Source organism: Cydia amplana, chromosome Z, assembly GCF_948474715.1.
Source record: "Cydia amplana chromosome Z, ilCydAmpl1.1, whole genome shotgun sequence".
Taxonomy (NCBI): Eukaryota; Metazoa; Arthropoda; class Insecta; order Lepidoptera; family Tortricidae; genus Cydia; species Cydia amplana.
The window spans coordinates 5257543-5276700 of NC_086096.1; the positions used below are offsets into that span (position 1 = coordinate 5257543).

Consider the following 19158-nt stretch of genomic DNA (forward strand, 5'->3'; position numbering starts at 1 on the left):
AATGTCGAAAATGCAATGGACTACAAACCTTACGTCATATTATAAATTTCAAATAAATACGTAACGTAACACACTTCACTTCACTACTAGATACAAAAAGGGCTTCGTTTTGGGGCAACACTAAATTAGGTAATAAGTCCTGTTTTATATGTACCCTATGAAATATACAGGTTTGTAATGTTTTATTGCGTTGTCCTAAATTAAATTTACTCTGCTGGTTTTCCGCCTCGCCCCTAATTATGTTTTTCCGTGATAACACCTCTGAAAACAGAGATTACTGGTCCTTACCATTTATAGTATTAACTAAATAGAATGTTCAAAAAGCTACTTAATGCCCACAATGTTTACAGTCCACATTTCAAAGTCAAACAAATGAAAATAAAATATCTGCGCTCAACGCTAGATGCATTCCTAATTGCAGATATTATCTAGGTATGTATTTTGATAATATTAGTGTGTTTTGCTTTACCTATTTACAATTTAGCGCATTGTAATTATGCCTACTTGGATAAACTATCTTTTATCTTATCTTATCTTATCTTATCTTAGTGGTACTTTTATTTACTTAACATGTTACTTTATTTTTGTTAAGTACACGCTTTTACTGCTGACTGTACTTTCTGACATTATTTTGTAGATGTCAGAGATGTATTTGAAAAAAATAACGCAGGTTTTTAATCTTCTGTATTTACTAGCATCTGATTGAATTAACTAATTTAACGGAACATTATTTGTCATATCCAGTGACAAGTAGTGGGTTCTGTATCAAATATAGTGCGATATTGCAATTACTACTCAATAGTGGAAACTTCTTGACACAGCTTGTCCGCTTCAGAGTATAATTGAATTACTTGAGGTTCCGCCGGTTAACCCTTTATCTGCGAAAACAATCAGAGTTGGCCAAAACTACTCTATATCTGATCGACAATGGAAAATGAATAGTGGTCGAGCTCAGGTCGGATTTACCTATCCAGCAGGATGCATTCAACTAAAATACAAAGACTAGTAAAACTCACGAATTGATCCAATAGGCTTGCCGTAAAACTACCTAAATATGATCTAACTACCAACAATTTACCAACTATTTATGGTCCAAAGCTAAGTATACAGCTAGTGGTTTAAGTGTGACTGGATTATATACGTACCGTAAAATGTGCTTACTTTGCTCCTGCCTTGGTGAGTAACTATGCTCCAATAAAAAAAGCGGCCAAGTGCGAGTCGGACTCGCCCATGAAGGGTTCCGTGTTTAGGCGATTTATGACGTATAAAAAAAAAACTACTTACTAGATCTCGTTCAAACCAATTTTCGGTGGAAGTTTACATGGTAATGTACATCATATATTTTTTTTAGTTTTATCATTCTCTTATTTTAGAAGTTACGGGGGGGGGGGGGGGACACATTTTACCACTTTGGAAGTGTCTCTTAGAAAAAAATGATATTAGAAACCTCAATATCATTTTTGAAGACCTATCCATAGATACCCCACACGTATGGGTTTGATGAAAAAAAAAATTTTGAGTTTCAGTTCGAAGTATGGGGAACCCCAAAAATTTATTGTTTTTTTTCTATTTTTGTGTGAAAATCTTAATGCGGTTCACAGAATACATCTACTTACCAAGTTTCAACATTATAGTTCTTATAGTTTCGGAGAAAAGTGGCTGTGACATACGGACGGACAGACAGACGGACAGACGGACAGACGGACAGACAGACAGACAGACAGACAGACATGACGAATCTATAAGGGTTCCGTCTTTTGCCATTTGGCTACGGAACCCTAAAAATGACTTATCGTTTATTATACCCAACCATGATATTTCTCTATTATTATTTATATAGGTACTCAGATAAACGAAATTGCATATACTCATACTCATACTCATACTCATTCTTTATTGGTAATAGGTGATTAGGTACATGTCAACTTACATAGCTAGTACAAATAACATAATAAAAACAAAAATTATAAAGTATTCTAAATATTAAAGTTGATTCGCTACTTGCGTAGTTTTTTATATTTTCATTCATTTAAGTACATTAATATTATTATTATTTATTTATATTTTTTGAATTGCTACTTTAGTAATAAAATTAATCTCTTTTCTTGGCGGGGTCTATTAATTTCACGCACAATGGGGTGACTTTGCACCTCTAAGTGAACTATAGGTAGGAGCAAAAATACCCCCAACAATAAGTAGGTATGTTGTGCCCCGTATTCAAAGCTTCGTTTCAACAACATTTCATAAAGTTGATTTACCGATGAAATATGTCACATGAGATGTTCTTCTTCATATTCAATTTGTCTGAATTTTTAAATGAGGAACTGTTTAAAAAATATTCAAGATTTCCTTAAAGTGGAGCCAATTTTGGAGCAAAGTAGGACCGTTTTACGGTACCTATTTCTGAGTTAATAAATGCTGGAAAACACCCAGAAAATACTTATGACGTTGGTATTTGTATAATTAGGTGTTGATCTTGTGGACCATACTAAATAATATGTTACGCATTTAGTATGAAACAGCTGATCAAATGCGAAAGCGTTAGTTAGAGCACCTGCCGGTAACAAGAGACAATTTGGGATTTGTGTTCAGCCAGGAGCTAAGCCATGCGCACACAGTATTCCATTGTGGAAACGCAACTGAATTGAATCTTCTCTGGGAACTCCGCTAGTGTGTAACGACCTAAGCAGGGTTAAGGTATACGTTTATGAGTATACAACTAGAGCAGGGGTGACCAACCGTTTTTGCGTTTGACCCTGTTCGGTGTAAAAAAATAATGTTCATTTCTTATCCCTGTTTTCTTTATCGGTAAGGGTTTTTCACGTCCGTTTTCCATATAGCTACGGTCGCTTAATTTCTTGTTGGGCATTATAATTCTTGTAAAACGGCTGCTATTTACGTATTTTGTCATATGTGTCATTTCACGGAAGCACGACTAGTTAAAACTTTGGATTGGAAATCCAGAGATATTCAAGTCAAATTCCAGTCTAGTTTGCAAGTCAAAGCATTCCAATTTTATGCTTTGACATTGTAATCAACAGTTTTTGTTTTTTTGTTATGTTACACATGGTTACACTTTGACATAGATTCTTAAAAAAAACGATTCGGGCCGTCAACTTTAAAACTTTTTAGGATATGACGCCACGTGAAGTCAACTGTTGTTATTGGAAACGTAAATTTTTCATGTCGTCGATATACGGTGTCAATACCGATTGCCATTATTATTTTTACATCGGAGTCTTTCACATTCTAAATACGATACACTTTTTTTTTATAGAAAAACACTCTCTTGCAAATAAAATGATCGCTCATCGCTGCTCGCTTTAGTCTTCTCGCTTTGGTGGCAGTCGCTTAATTTGGAGACCTTCAGCAGCCTAGCCTATAATCGGTTAGGTACGAGTATATAGACTATATAGTGTTGTCAAGACGGCTTAGAGTCGGGCGAAGCTAACTCTGCATTGTATTAGCAATGAAAAGGGGTGGCAATTTCATCATTAATGTTAAAATTCTATGACAGTATGACGTTTATAATGTCACCTCACTTTGTTATATTTCAAGTTGTGCAAAGTAAGCTTAGATGGACTCCTAGCAGCCACCTTGTCAGTAACCACAAGTACCGTACCGCAAACAGTCACCTACATATTAGAAGCAATAAAAATAAATCAAACAAAAATAATAAAAGCATTTTTAGTCATATTAAATAAAAACAGCCACCTGGCTTTATTTTATAGTCTCTTGTTTGCCCCAATATTCACATCGGGTAATATGAAAAGCACGTACGAATTTAAAACGTTCCGTAAAACGGGGTGAGTAGGTTTCGCGGGGAGAAGTGGGTTATGAATGGGGAGAGAAAGTTTGAGAGGGGGGTGAGAAGGGATTTTAAGGCTACTGCTACAAAAATAATGTATTCCAATTTAAAATGGAGCTATAGTAATACGCATAATAAAAAAAATCGATCCATCAATCTTCCAAAATCACCTTTGTATGAAAACCACTCGTACCCCAAATACGAGGCACTACGGGGTGAGGTGGGATTTCCTCTTTATCGTCAAAGTTATGAAATGGAACTACCCAAAATAAAATAAATACTAAAATACAAACGTCCGGAACACTTATTATATACTTACACCATTCAATTTTCATATTTTAAAATAAAATGTTATCGAGGTTTGAATTTCAGTTTTGACCCTACTCACCCCATTTTACGGTACGCCAATATTCAGAATTCTACTCGTAGAAGGCAGACTTACCCAAATTGTCGAATCGAGCGAGTGACGAAATCTAGTTCAAAGAGAGGTCCAGTTAGTTTAATAGAATTAGCTTCACAAAGCGGCATGTCATTTGATTTGATTAAGATTTCATGCCGAATTTCGAGTTTATTAAACCGAATGTAATGCCAATTTAGTTAATAACTCGAACGTATGAGTTTGTTTGGGGCAGCACACGAATGTATTTGATATTTCTATTAATTACGAAAAGTTTTCGTGTTATTTCTGTTTTGCTGAATAAAACTATGAGTAGGTATATCTGAAATACGGAAAAAATAATATTGGCATTACTTCCGATAATGACACAAGCATATAGCTTTTTGGGACAGGATACGTTTGCTTTTATTATTTTATCAATTATTGCTAGCGTAAAATATATTTGAGGTAGATTTAAATATGCTAAATCCGAATAGCGAAAGAATGGGTATAGTAGACAGAAAATGAATTGTACCATTTTTGCGTCACATTTGCATATTCAGCTGTCGGAGAGTAATTCAATTTTTGCTGTCGTGTGATTTTCGGCGCCCCACTGACATATGAGTAGCGGTGGGCGGGAAACATTGACATGGCTTTTGATAACTCATCATTGAATAACTCATCACTAGACATCTTATAAAACAAAGTCCCCCGCCGCGTCTGTCTGTTTGCATGTTCGCGATAAACTCAAAAACTACTGAGCGGATTTGTATTGTAATATGTTTTTTTATTATCTGAATTAAATGGTTACTTTAAGTCGTAACAGCATTGTTTTAACAAACTGCGACATTGCACTAATAGTATTTTATGCAACCGTTGTTTAAGAGAGGTCAAAAAAGTCGAGTGGCGTGAGTAACAATTTGAGGCGAAGCCGAAAATTGTTATAAAGACGCCACGAGTATTTTTTGACTCTGTTAAACAACGTTGCATACAATACTTTTTCTACGACCAACCACTTACTTTGAAATAAAATTGTAAATTTAACAAATATTTTTAATTCAAGAAGTAGCAAAAATTGAGGGTACTGGCGGGAAAAGAATGAATGAATGAATGAAAATTATGAAATTAAAAAAAATACATGTCTGTGGTTCACTTATTTGTCAGAGTTGACATTTAAAATAAGGTTGATAACACTGTATTTCATTCAATATTTTTTTAAGTGGTCATTACACGAAGTATCGTAAAATCGCCAAAAAGATACTGCGTGTATGCACAAATACTTTTTTGGGGAATAGACTAAAGACTTGTCTTGACAACTATAAGATAGGGGTTTAAAGGTGTGTGCACAACCCTTTAAACTTGGAGGATACAACTAAACGGAGTAGCCATTAACAGGCTTTCCCCTCTGTCGAAAATAGGCGGCCAACGGTCATACACAATGTATGGACTGACGTTTATCTGACATGGCTATTTTTACGTTACGCATACATTTGACGTTCCCCTCCCCCGCAAAAATCGGCAGACTGTTTTGTACAGAAAATTACAGACATGGCGTCTCCGTTTGATTGTATCCTTTAAATGACAAATAAAAGTACAGGAGTAGAAAAAATGCGTTATGAGCTACCTATTTATTATCTTAAAGTAACTTTCTTATGGCGTTATTTATAACGGCTGCTATAAATTAATCAGTTAATGATCGTAATTTGCTCAAGAAGGCTTGTATTGTGGGTAGAGAGTACACAGATTATGATATATATCGGGTGGACACGAATGAGGGACTTTTATGCAAACGGGGAATTGTTTAGGCTACGTACTTTATTTTTAAACTGGAACTGCTGATGAAGACTGTAGAACGATAGCATTTAAACTGTTTTTCAGCTTTATTCTTATGTTGTTAAAGGTTATTGGCGTTATACATAGACGCTTGTAAAGCCTAACAAGCCCTTGATAATCGTTTGTCCATATCCTTTGACAATTTTAATGTGTTTGTTAGAAAGGGACAACATTTCAGCGGTTCCCAAAGTTTTATGAAGTAGGTTTTTGTAGGAGTAGGTTAAAATGCGCGACCTGCGTAACAGGTGCGGTGACGGTAAACATTTTCGGCCCCAGAGCCTAACCGCGTTAGTTCCGGTGCCGATGGCCAATATGTCCGGGGGGCGTGTTTGCGTACGTTCAGCGTTCACTCACCGCTATACTCGCTTCGCCCATAGGCTGTTAAAAAAATACCAATCCAATAAAATTGTATGTGATTTAAATTTAAAAATGTATTCATATTAATGATCTTTTACTGTACGTGCTCCCATCAATTTATGAATTAAATATTTTGCAAATAAGTATAAGCGTGTACAGATAAAATAAAACAAATAATTATAAACTTGTAACGTTGGTAAACAATGTTGACCTTCGAGCAAGTTTCAAGTAAATACGCATGCCAGGATGGACTTAGCAATGTTCCGTGCTAAAAGGTTTAAAACTGGTAAACCAGGGTAACTTTTAAATTTCAGTTTTTAAGTCATAATAATTTTACGGGATTTTTGGAAGTAGGTTAACAAAAATTCTTAATAACTAATAATCTAACTTATACAAAAAGTTAGAAAAAATAAAGTATAATTCTAATTTAGTGGCCGTTTTAAATCTATTAAAGTAGCCCCAAAATGTTTTAACTTGTGCTCTTTGTTGCAGCGTGGGCCGCGATGCCGCGCTGCTACATGGTAAAGAAGAGCAACCAGCGCCATGACGGACCTCCCCCGTGCAGCCCCACCGAGGCCACCGTAGCGCCGCCGTGCTACAGCCCGGCCGAGGACCCCGCGCTCACAGGTGACGTAGCTCTCCGTAGCCCCACCGTATCTGTAGCATTATACCCCGTGTAGCTCACCGTAGCGCCGCCGTGCTACATCCCGGCCGAGGACCCCGCGCTCACAGGTGACGTAGCTCTCCGTAGCCCCACCGTATCTGTAGCATTATACCCCGTGTAGCTCACCGTAGCGCCGCCGTGCTACATCCCGGCCGAGGACCCCGCGCTCACAGGTGACGTAGCTCTCCGTAGCCCCACCGTATCTGTAGCATTATACCCCCTGTAGCTCACCGTAGCGCTGCCGTGCTACAGCCCGGCCGAGGACCCCGCGCTCACAGGTGACGTAGCTCTCCGTAGCCCCACCGTATCTCTGTAGCATTATACCCCGTGTAGCTCATTAAAAGGCCACCGTAGCGCCGCCGTGCTACAGCGCGGCCGAGGACCCCGCGCTAACTGGTGACGTAGCCCAACGTAGCACTTACAGCATTGTACCTCGTGTAGCGCGACAAAAATACATTCACTGGTCTTTAGATTTGTAGCATTTTCTTACGTGTAGCTCATTAATGCTTTGAACGCCACGCGCGCCTATCGTGTACGTCATCGTAAACCTTGTCGCAAACCACAAAGGTTGATATTAGGCTGTAGCCGCGCGCGTCAGTTGACGTCTTTGGCGGTCAAAGGGTTAAAAGGCCACCGTAGTGGCGCCATGCCACAGCCGTACGGTCGTGTAGCTTTGTAGCCCGCCAATCCCGTTAGCGAGACTCTGGTGAAATGCTCCGTCAACCAAATACTAAAATAAGGTTAAAATTTATTTGCAAAACGAGCCACAATACAATAGGGACATACAAATATTACTAGTTAAATATAGGCTTGTAACAATAACTACAATACTAGTGCTAAAATAGCCTCGCTGTAAATATGTTATAAATAGGTTTATATTTTATGTACAATCGTCATTAAAAGGCTTTAAAATGTTAACCACTTAATGCTCGTTTAAAATGTACATTCGCAATTTACCATCTCTTGTATTGAAGTACAAATAAACACGTTCAACAAGCAGCTTCAACCTGTTCCAAGTATTGTAAAACGGGGTGAGTAGGTTTCGGGGGGAGAGGTGGGTTATGAATGGGGAGAGAAGGTTTGAGAGGGGGGGTGAGAAGGGATTTTAAGGCTACTGCTACAAAAATAATGTATTCCAATTTAAAATGGAGCTATAGTTATACACATAATAAAAAAACGATCCAACAATCTTCCAAAATCACCTTTGTATGAAAACCCTTCTCACCCCAAATATGAGGCACTACGGGGTGAGGTGAGTTTTCCTCTTTATCGTCAAAGTTATGAAATGGAACTACCCAAAATAAAATAAAAACTAAAATACATACGTCCGGAATACTTATTATATACACCATTCAGTTTTCATATGTAAAAATAAAATGTTATCGAGGTTTGAATTTCAGTTTTGACCCTACTCACCCCATTTTACGGTAAATTATCAGCAGCGTGTATTCCGGGGCTTCAATATTATTTTCCTCCTTTTGCCAGACGGCAATAATTTGTCTCATAATGGAGTTATCACAGATATATACAATGCCAGATCACCTTAACCTTCCGATCACCTTAACCTTCTGTTTAATACGCAAATAGTAGAGAGTAATGGTTCCAATTTTTTCTTAATTAGTTACTTCCATGAAGAATTTGTTTTTGAACTTAGTTCTAATAGAATTTTATTATACTATTATAATAATAGCATTTTATTATTTAAATTTGAATATACATGAATGAATATAAAAAAATCTAGTTACTTATATTTTATAAACACAAACAACAAATAGGTATATTGCTCAAAAATCATCAAGAGTAGTTAAGAAATTGTAAGATCTAATGTATAACCACGTCTGCTAATTCTGTATATATTAAATATATTAAAGGTATTATAAATGAAAGTTTAGGCGTTACGGTAAAACGCAAGAAAAATGATTGATATGGTACCTATTCATAAATAATTTTACAAATTAAGAACCGAATGACGTATTATTTTTGACGTCAGTCGAAAGTCCACAATCGGCTATACTCAAACTAAGTCACACGTCACTTGGTACATACAAGCACAGTCTGTTTGGATACATGTCCGCGGGAGTAGCCGAGCAACTGGTGCTACACGTCGTAATTCTATTAGTGAATCCTCCCTGTATGCATGCAATCGCATGACAATTAGCCTTTTTGTGCATTCGCCGAGCTGTGTGTTCGATTGAATTACTCGGCGTAATGCGAATTATGTGTGTATATAAAAGGAAGGGTTTAAGCTATGCTAGCTGAGTGGTCTGGTTTTTTTATTTAGGTTTGTAGGGTTCCGTAGCCAAATGGCAAAAAACGGAACCCTTATAGATTCATCATGTCTGTCTGTCTGTCTGTCTGTCTGTCTGTCTGTCCGTCCGTCCGTATGTCACAGCCACTTTTTTCCGAAACTATAAGACCTATACTGTTGAAACTTGGTAAGTAGATGTATTCTGTGAACCGCATTAAGATTTTCACACAAAAATAGAAAAAAAAATTTTTTTTGGGGTTCCCCATACTTAGAACTTAAACTCAAAAATTTTTTTTCATCAAACCCATACGTGTGGGGTATCTATGGATAGTTCTTCAAAAATGATATTGAGGTTTCTAATATCATTTTTTTCTAAACTGAATAGTTTGCGCGAGAGACACTTCCAAAGTGGTAAAATGTGTGTCCCCCCCCCCTGTAACTTCTAAAATAAGAGAATGATAAAACTAAAAAAAATATATGATTTATATTACCATGCAAACTTCCACCGAAAATTGGTTTGAACGAGATCTAGTAAGTAGTTTTTTTTTAATACGTCATAAATCCCCTAAATACGGAACCCTTCATGGGCGAGTCCAACTCGCACTTGGCCGCTTTTTATTTTAAGCTTTATTTATCCCTTACAACTTGGATTGCTGCTTTTAAATCGATGATCAGATTTTGGCAAAAATGCGTACAGACTGAGAGTAAAGCAGGCCACTGACGAGCCTTCCAACAGTCCAAATAGCGTGGCTGCAATCCAAAATCGGTCCGTGAATGTCAATAACGTACAATGTTTAATATTAGGATGCCGTCCATTTGGATGAATCCATTGTAACGGCATCCATTTGGAAGGCTCGTCAGTGGCCTGCTTTAAGGAAGGAAAGTAAATTGGACGCTGCGGAGGGTAGACAGTTGACTTCTTTGCAGTTGACACATTAGGTATGACAACTACTGAGTCGAACGACATCAATGTTTATGTCGCACTAACATGGAAGAGTGATAGAGTAATTTAATATGCCAGTACGAGCGAAATGCATAGACAGTAAGTTACGTTCACGCTAGCGTTTATGTCAGTGTCAAACAGGTGGTAGCTGTACAGGTAAGGTACCCATATTATGCATAGTAACAATTGACACGGAATACACAGTAATACAGAATAATATGGAAAAAACCACTTTGTACCATTGTTTGTAGAGTCAGCAGCAGAAGTTGCTAAGCGGGCGAGGTGCACAAAATGATCTTGACGCGACTTAATTGTTAAGAGAATAAGAGCGTGTCAAGGTAATTTTGAACACCTCGCCCGCTTAGCGATTTCTGCTGCTGACTGTACCATTCTATTAGCTTCCCGTTTTGAATATTTGACAAAAGGTATTGTACATATTGGTTGCCATATTACGAACTGTATTGAAAACAAGATTAATGTTAACCAATTATTTTTAATTCCTTCACAAACAATTTATGAAAATCACCATTGAATATAGCTGGCGGAAAAACAGTGTTGAGTAAAATTGCTCATTAATTGCTGATCCATAAAGTATTTTTTAATTATTAGTAAATTACATCAATTAATAAAATTCTCGTCTGATATTGGTAAAATGGAAGTCTAAAAGTATACTCATACATTTTATACAGAATATTATGTTAATTGTTTAATAAAGAAAACAATATGGATTCATTTACAACCCGAATGTAGTCCAATAATTTATACAAAATTATGATCTAGTACAACCATTGTACCATGAGACCGACCGTTTGTCACGGAAGAATTTAAAAAGTCGCCGACTGCACGGATTCCTTAAAGAATCGTACGCGGTATTGATTTATATCCGCTTACTAGTAGCAAGAAGCCCACAAAGCGGCGGATCTAATAAAACTGAAGGGATATCCAATATCAATGCACTTGGTTTCATTCATTTCGTTACGAGGGCGGGCTCAAGGGAGATCCGATGCGAATGGTATCAGTAAAACAAAGACATGACTCTTGTAGCCACAGGGAATAAAACCACTACGTTTTACTTGTAGCCAGCCATGCCAGCATACTATCTTACTTGAATCTCGCATGAGGAATCGGAGGCCGATTCAGATTATTACTGTTTCGACATTACTGCTGCGGCCTTGATGCGGGCGCTTTTCTATCAATTATAATGACGCGCTACACTCACTATCAGTATCATGTAATTATTTTGGCATTACTTCAAAAATAACAAAAAAAAAATTATAACTTCATTACCTTCCGTCATTATTTCTGTCATTTCTGATTCCATCATTTTAATTATAACTCAAATACTGAGGCAAGATATTTAAATAACTTCATTTCTGTCCGTCACTCCTTCATGCCAATCCCTACACTATCACTAAAAATTAAATTTCTTCAAAGTAATGTCATTATTCATGATAGTGTCGGGGCCGTATATCAATTTTCTTGGTAAAAAAACGGATTCCATGTTATAATCGCGGCAGTAATGGTGCTGCGAACATCATCCGTTTTGTAAAAGAAATTAAATATTAATTTACAGTGAAGTGAGTTTCTTTATGTACAGTCGCCATCAAATATATCGGAACAGTCAAGGTGCTTACAAATATCTGAACACGCCTCTATTGTCAAGGCGTTAGAGTGCGTGTTCAGATATTGTGAACAGCGTGGCCGATCCGATATATCTGATGGCGACTGTACTCGTACCATCTCATCGTGTAACGATGCTTCTATATTTTAATTGCCGGCCTGACTAATCATTTTGTGGTGGTATGTGTAAATCGAGCGGTTTTCCATATTGGTTGAGATTCCACGTAATCCTCGTTAATTTGTTAAATTCCGCGTAGGTATTGCAATCATTGGTTGCTGTAAATACTAATAAATGTTGAATGATGTGAAATTTAATTAAGTCAGTTAAGATTCCGTTATTTTTATTAGGGAGTAAACTGCTCTTCAAAAATCATGTAAAAATCAGCGTCCGACTTAAACCGAACAAATTGCACGCGTACCTACACCGTGTTTTTATTGAATTCCGTTAACTTACTGTATACCTACACGCAATACACAATACAACGCATATACATGAAGCGACTAACTTTTCTGAAAGTTAGGGGCGGTAATACACGTATCATTTTAAAATTCGTTACAGTTTTGCCTGTATCATTATGGTATCGCGTACTAAACTGCTCCTGGGCCCCGATTTAGATTTAAAACAACTATTTACGGTTTTAAACTGATTTATGACACTACCTCGAAGATCGTCTTGGTGATTGGAGCGCATCTCACGCACGACTTACACTTCGATATTAAACTTTCGTGAGACATATTTTAAACTGTTTAGACGACAACGGTTTCAGTCACTTGAATTTTTTGTCGCTATTGGCGACATTTTTCGGGCCCTTCTGGGGTCCTTCCTCAGGCTCGAGTGCTCGCGGCGACTGCAACTCGTGAAACATGTCGCCAATAGCGATTAAACATTCAAGTGAGTGAAACCGTTGTCCTCTAAACAGTTTACGACTTAGACTTCATTTAGCATGCACATTGGTGACGTGAGCGATCTTCAAGGTCGTATCAAAATAAGATCAAAACCGTAACAAGTTCAAGTTGTTAAATTAAATCGGACTCCTGCTGGGCGAAGCGGCTCTGGCAGAAGTTGTAAAAACTTTATTAAATAGGTTTTAATTTAGTAAATACGGTCGGAAGGAGCACAAAGAGCGACGTATTGTTTCCCGGGACCCGGATTTGTGTTGTTATTGTGAATGGCAAAAGCGGATTTTAGGTGTGCTTAGGCACAGAATAGTACTAAGTACAGAAGACTCACTCTCTAACAAAACGCGTCTGTTACGATCAGCACAGATATGGCCGCTAGGTGGCGACAGCGCCACGCGCGGCTTATGGCTTTCCCCAAAATTGGGGCCGAAAGGATGTACTTCTAGCTACCTGTAGCAAAGCGACGAAATCGCGGAGTGAGACACGCCTGGCTTAGGTATGGTTCTGCCCTACAGTACAAATAGGAACTCGCTCTTATGATCATTCGGCCATACGGTGCCTTTTGCCCGAAATGGTCACAAATACTTCATTTGTAAATTGAACTTGGTCTGGTGGTTCACCATTAGAAATGCATGTGGTCTTGAGCTCTGAAGCCCAACAAAGAGAAAATTTAATCACTATGCTAAGCCTGACATTTGGAACTAATATGCACAGACTGATACTAGATAGAGAAAATGACAGGTTAATAAAATAAATATTTAAGGGGAACTCTCATACAACAAACACGATTTTTTGCTCTATTTTTTGTTGATGGTGCGGAACCCTCCGTGCGCGAGTCCGACTCGCGCTTGGTCGGTTTTTTTTTGTATTCATCGTTGTTAGCACATAGTACATTAGCACGAATTTTAATTTGTAATTTTTCTAACAGATGGCGCTAGTAGTAATACAAAGTGTTTTTCCTTTATTTTATTTTTTTAGGTTTATAAAATGATATTTTTATGTTTGATAACACATCTAGACATGAATTTAAATTACTATGTTAAATTTCAAACTTATAAGTGCGATAGTTTTTCCGTAAAGTGTACCACAAGAATGCATAGTTTGTCGAATAGTGATAGGGCTCGCTTCGCTCGCCCTAACTACACACAGTAGGCTTTCCTTCACAAAAAGGCGACTGGTAGATAAATATCAAATGATATTTCGTACATAAGTGGGATTAGTGATGTGTTGTTAATGCTACCCCGAACCTTGGCTGATTCTAGTAGAACATACTTCACAATTCACAGCTCTATATTGTAAAATCAGTTGTTATCCTGTTTAGCACGGTGTTTTGTCAGAAAATGTAAGCCCGATGAAATCCAACGTTCCTGCTTGGGGAATGTTACTGGGAATATAATAATCCTCCCGGTAGTTCACGCGTTGTTGGAAATATTTCCGGAAAGGGGAAACCAGCTAGCTGCACATCACATCACTAATAGGGAGCCATCATTAGATAACAAATTTATTTATATGTCGGAGAATGGCTGAAATGTGCCATCTATCGCCTTGAAGAGGTGTTTCATCACGCAATCTTTGACAAATAGAGCAAACTAAGTTCAGTTCCGCTAAGGCATCATAGAGTGCGCTGTCAAAAACAAATGAAATCCAGAACAATTGAAGTGATGGTGTCAATCAATCTTCAGATGAGAACATGATGAGAAAGAACGGGAGAAAATGACGTCTGTGGCGGTTCCTGGGTCTAATCCACTGGTTTGCTTTGAATAAGAAGTGTAACGTGTGCTATGATTTGTAATCAGTCTTATCCAGTAAAGACTGTGAGTTGAATAACGTATTTCATTGACGAGGGCTCGTCATCCATGATTGAAGGTCCTGATGTACTCCTGATAGTATGATACGCCCACGATTCCGACATATATATACATTTGCTTCATTTTATGATCTAGCTAGAGCATTATATTTTGTGTTCCAATACGGCATTCGAGTACTTATATTACAAATAGTTAAATTAAACCGTTTGCAAATGGCTCTGTAGTTTTAAGTGTTTTAACGCTACGGTGAAATATATCACGCAAACATTCCCACATTCATACATACCTACCTACACGTTCATACTTACCTTCATACATATACTGCCAAAATCATAACCTATCCTGTAGTCGGGTAAAAAAGAAGGATAAGCTTACAGGGCGAAAAATAGAAGATATTTTGGAAAGCTTTCTAAGCCACGGATACAAGGTGAATGCGAATTGTGGATTGACAGGTCTCGAATAGGATTTGTCTTGCCTGGGAGTTCTTACTCCTGTCATAGGCAGGTGTGATAGGCAGCAACGTTAGACGAGAAATTCAAAATTTCAGACGGAGTTTGAACGGAACAGCCCAGTTCTATTGTAACAATTTAATAAAGGTTTTGATATTTTGTCATCATATGTAGGTACCTATCAGTCATCAGGCATCTCAGGCGCAATAAATGCAAGCGAGATGCCTTATGAGACGACTGCGGAGTCCGTTTCACGAGGACCAATAAGCGTTATTTTTTTGGGCAAATACGGGTATGATAAGTCGAAGATCTTAATGGATCTTTTCACACATTTTAAAAACAAAACATCGTAACTATAAGTATAGGATTCTTATAAAATCTTTAATCAGCTGTTAAATCATAATATCGCTGGGATCACTTGAGATTTATTGTACGATTATGACTAGTTCATTCTGAGTAGTATTTCTCTACAAATGCTATAAATCTTTAGCGCTAATAAGAACTCGGCCTTTTTTGGTATACCTACACAGTGCTATCGTGGCTGGCTGTCACAATGATTGTTGAGTGACACACGATCCTGGGTCTAACCATAGGTGTTTGTCGGCAGAGCCTCGCACCGCCGAGTATGCGGAGCTGGGCAGCGGGCCGGTGCAGGAGCGCACGGCGGCCGACACCGAGGCCGCGCACGAGCTGCTCTCCCTCGCGCAGAGCGTGCCGCCGCTGCCGCCGCTACCTCCCGCCGTGGTCACCGTCATCGAACCCACCCCCGCGCCGCTCCTCCCGCTATACACGTACACCATACAACCCACCAACATATACATCATCGCCGAAGAACCACCGCTCCCCGTCTACACTACTGTTCAAGCCGTAGCGCCCTTTGAGTTCACCGGCATCGAACCACAACTCAACTACATAACTTATCAGCCGCCACCTTGCGAGCCGCCACTTCCGCCTCCTCCTCCGCCGCCGCCGCCGCCACCGCCGGAGCCGGAAGAAGATTCTCCGCCGACCCCTCCCCCGAAGGGGCGAGCGAAATACGACTGCGACGAGTGCGGCAAGCGGTATGCGACTTCTTCTAACCTGTCGCGACATAAGCAGACGCACCGCAGCCTCGACTCGATGTTGGCGAAGCGATGCAACGAGTGCGGGAAGGCCTACGTGTCGATGCCCGCCCTGGCTATGCATGTGCTGACGCACCGAATGGGACACGAGTGCAGCGTGTGTGGCAAACAGTTCTCGCGACCGTGGCTACTCAGGGGGCACTTACGTTCTCACACCGGCGAGAAGCCGTATCGCTGCGCGTCCTGCGGCAAGGCGTTTGCGGACCGCTCCAACCTGCGGGCGCACCTGCAGACGCACTCCTCCGACAAGCAGTACCAGTGCTGCCGCTGCCGGCGCTATTTCGCGCTCAAGAGCTATCTCAACAAGCACCTAGAGACGTCCTGCCTGCCTCGCGGGGAAGGTCCCTGAGCAAGCGTCGCGATTTATGCAACGAAAGTTTCTCTATGAACTTCTTTACACCTTTGTATTCAAAATTAAAGTAGATAGCGGCTCGTAGTTTCGACGGCGTCGAAGGAAAAATAAGCAATAATAACGTACCTAATAACGATAGGGCTCTTTCCATAATTCTAAATTTAAAAAGTATATATATTTTTCAATTATTAGTCCCGAGTCGGAATCGTGTCAATTTATGGCAAGAGCCTGTATGTTACAGTAGTAGTGTAATATTTACACGTTAATGTATAGTTAAGTTAGCGTCGCATGGGTGGTGTGACACTTAGATAGTAGTTACGGTGATACGTAGAGACTTAATGAAACCGTCGAGCTGTGGTACTAAGAGAGCAATAAAGTAAAGAGCGTAGAGTGCCAGTGATAGGCGATAGGCGACGCACGATTAGCGTGCGAGGCGTAGCGAGTAGCTTAGCGAGTAGCGGCCCGAGAGGACCAAACTGTTGCTCGGGCGCTGCCGCCAACCGCGCCCGCGTCCGCATCTGGACCCGACCTGCCCGCGCCCGTTACCACTCCGCCGCGCTCGCGAGCTCAAAGCGTAGTCGTACTCAAGCAAGGCTGGTGGCGTGTTCGAGACCGCGGACGCGGCCGCTGCGAGCGAACGCCGCTTTGACTTAACCGTGGACGTCACACTTAAAACACATTGTTTTGCAACTTGCTCTTACACTGCTCACTCAGTCTTAATAAATTTTGCAAGTTTAGGAGTATATAGGGATTAACACGACCAATTTTAAAGGTATATAAAGACACATACCTGTAAGTCCAGCGTTTAGTAAGTAGTCGGCGCACGGCCATTAGAACTCGCTCGCTCCAACCACCAGTTGCAACTACATTTGGCATGCGGAATACTCCGAATGTGCATGAAATGAAAAGTGCTCACTATTATATTACCCATAACTATTGACTTTGCCTTTAAAATTAACCTGCATTTAAAATGTATCGAGTAATCAAAAGTTACTTAAATATTGGACATAAAAGCAGCTTAAATTATGAAATGTGTTGGAAAATGTCGCCATTATTTTGGTGCGGTAAAAGCGAGCGGTCCGTCAGGGATTGGGGTCGGGTCTAAAATGCCGTGAGTACCTACGCAAGGAAAATATAAGACGACTTTGCTGTTATGAAGTCTAATTTTGATCGGGTACGATGCAGTCGTAGGGTGAGACAATTCTCACATCGATCGTCTATCGTTTCCCCATAGGGAAACGTCACATATGACTGGATATACTCTCGGTACCATTTAAGTTATAAACCACTTTTATGCATTCAAGTGATTGTGTCAGGAGACAAGTGCATGTTGTTGGTGCGTAATGCATGCGTTTTTCTAAATTACGGATCGAAGTATGTAAAGTAAGACGAGTTTTGAAGTGCGGGTTTTAAAAGAAAAGTATTTTTATAGAAAATTGAAATTTTACGTGAATATTGAATATTTCACATTGTCATTCCTTTGGCATTTGTTAGGCTTAAGTATACAATATGTTAACCGTTATCACATTTGCAGGCACTCGCGTGTTGTAAGCACCCACAGCCAGCAGTGACGATTTTTGTGGCAATGCTGTATTACTAGATTTTTAAATCCTCATTTTCGATATGACAATATACAAACAAGACGACTAACTATATAATTATGAACACGTTGCATAACCGTTCATATTGCAAATATGTAATCATATTTTATCAAGTTAAGGAGAAGACGCAAAAACGAAAATACTCCTACAAGCAATAAAAACGGGTTAGTTTGTATATAGACTTTTCTTTCGTGTAACCATGTCATGCTGCTCAGTTAATGTGAGTGAATTGGAGTGCTATTTCTGACGTTATTGATGTTCAAGACTATCTTTATATGTACCTACTGTATGGGACAACTCCAAAATACGTATGCTGTAACAGATCCACATCATCAAAATAGTTGCATTAATATTGGGTAAGTTTAATACGAGTAACCCTGATGACTGCACGTGAACCTAATGTACGGTAGGATTAAGGGATTATCTTTTGTAAATAGGTACCTACTTATGCTTTGAAAATATACAACCCGAACATAATAAACAGGACCATTTGTATAATGCTTTTCACATTTCACAATAACTGTTCTTATTTAATTTTACCTACATAAATAGGTATATTTTGTTGCGGTGATAAATTGATAACCTCCCAAAATACGTAGCCAAGTAATAACGAGGTCCATGTTGAAAATACATAGGTAAAATATATAAAAAAAATGTAATAAAGAACAGTAGAATCAACTGTTCAATTAAAGTATAACGAAAAATATAACGATTACAAAGAAAATACAATAAAATAACACAATAGTACGATATAGCAACGAAAACAATGATAGCTCTTACTGAATTATTTATTTCATCTAAAGTATTTGGAATAATGAAAATGAAATTAGAAAATAGTTTTTGCTCAATATCGTTAAGGTTTGGTCAGAAGTTTTACTGCTTGAGTTTAGGATAGTAAAGATCTAATCTTATCACATTATGGTATTTCATCTACTTTACTTATACATACTAAAAATAGATTTATGTCGCTTACTTTTGTTTATTACGTCCAAATGAAATAAACGGCATGTTTTTTGTAGACATAAGATTAAGAATCTCGATTCCTACATTAATCTATCGTTATAAACAAACTTCTTTG

The 19158-nt window shown here is 38.8% G+C and overlaps 1 protein-coding gene across 1 annotated transcript in view; it reads left to right on the forward strand.

Annotated features, from left to right (window-relative positions):
- LOC134660919 (zinc finger protein SNAI2-like) overlaps nt 1-17027 on the forward strand; it is a 37605-nt gene extending 20578 nt beyond the window's left edge. Inside the window, exons 2-3 of the mRNA XM_063516801.1 lie at nt 6867-7001; nt 15614-17027. Of these exons, the coding sequence (XP_063372871.1) occupies nt 6878-7001; nt 15614-16476 (987 nt within the window). The 5' untranslated portion in view covers nt 6867-6877 and the 3' untranslated portion in view covers nt 16477-17027. The remainder of the gene's footprint in view (nt 1-6866; nt 7002-15613) is intronic.
- The last annotated feature ends 2131 nt before the right edge of the window (nt 17028-19158 follow it).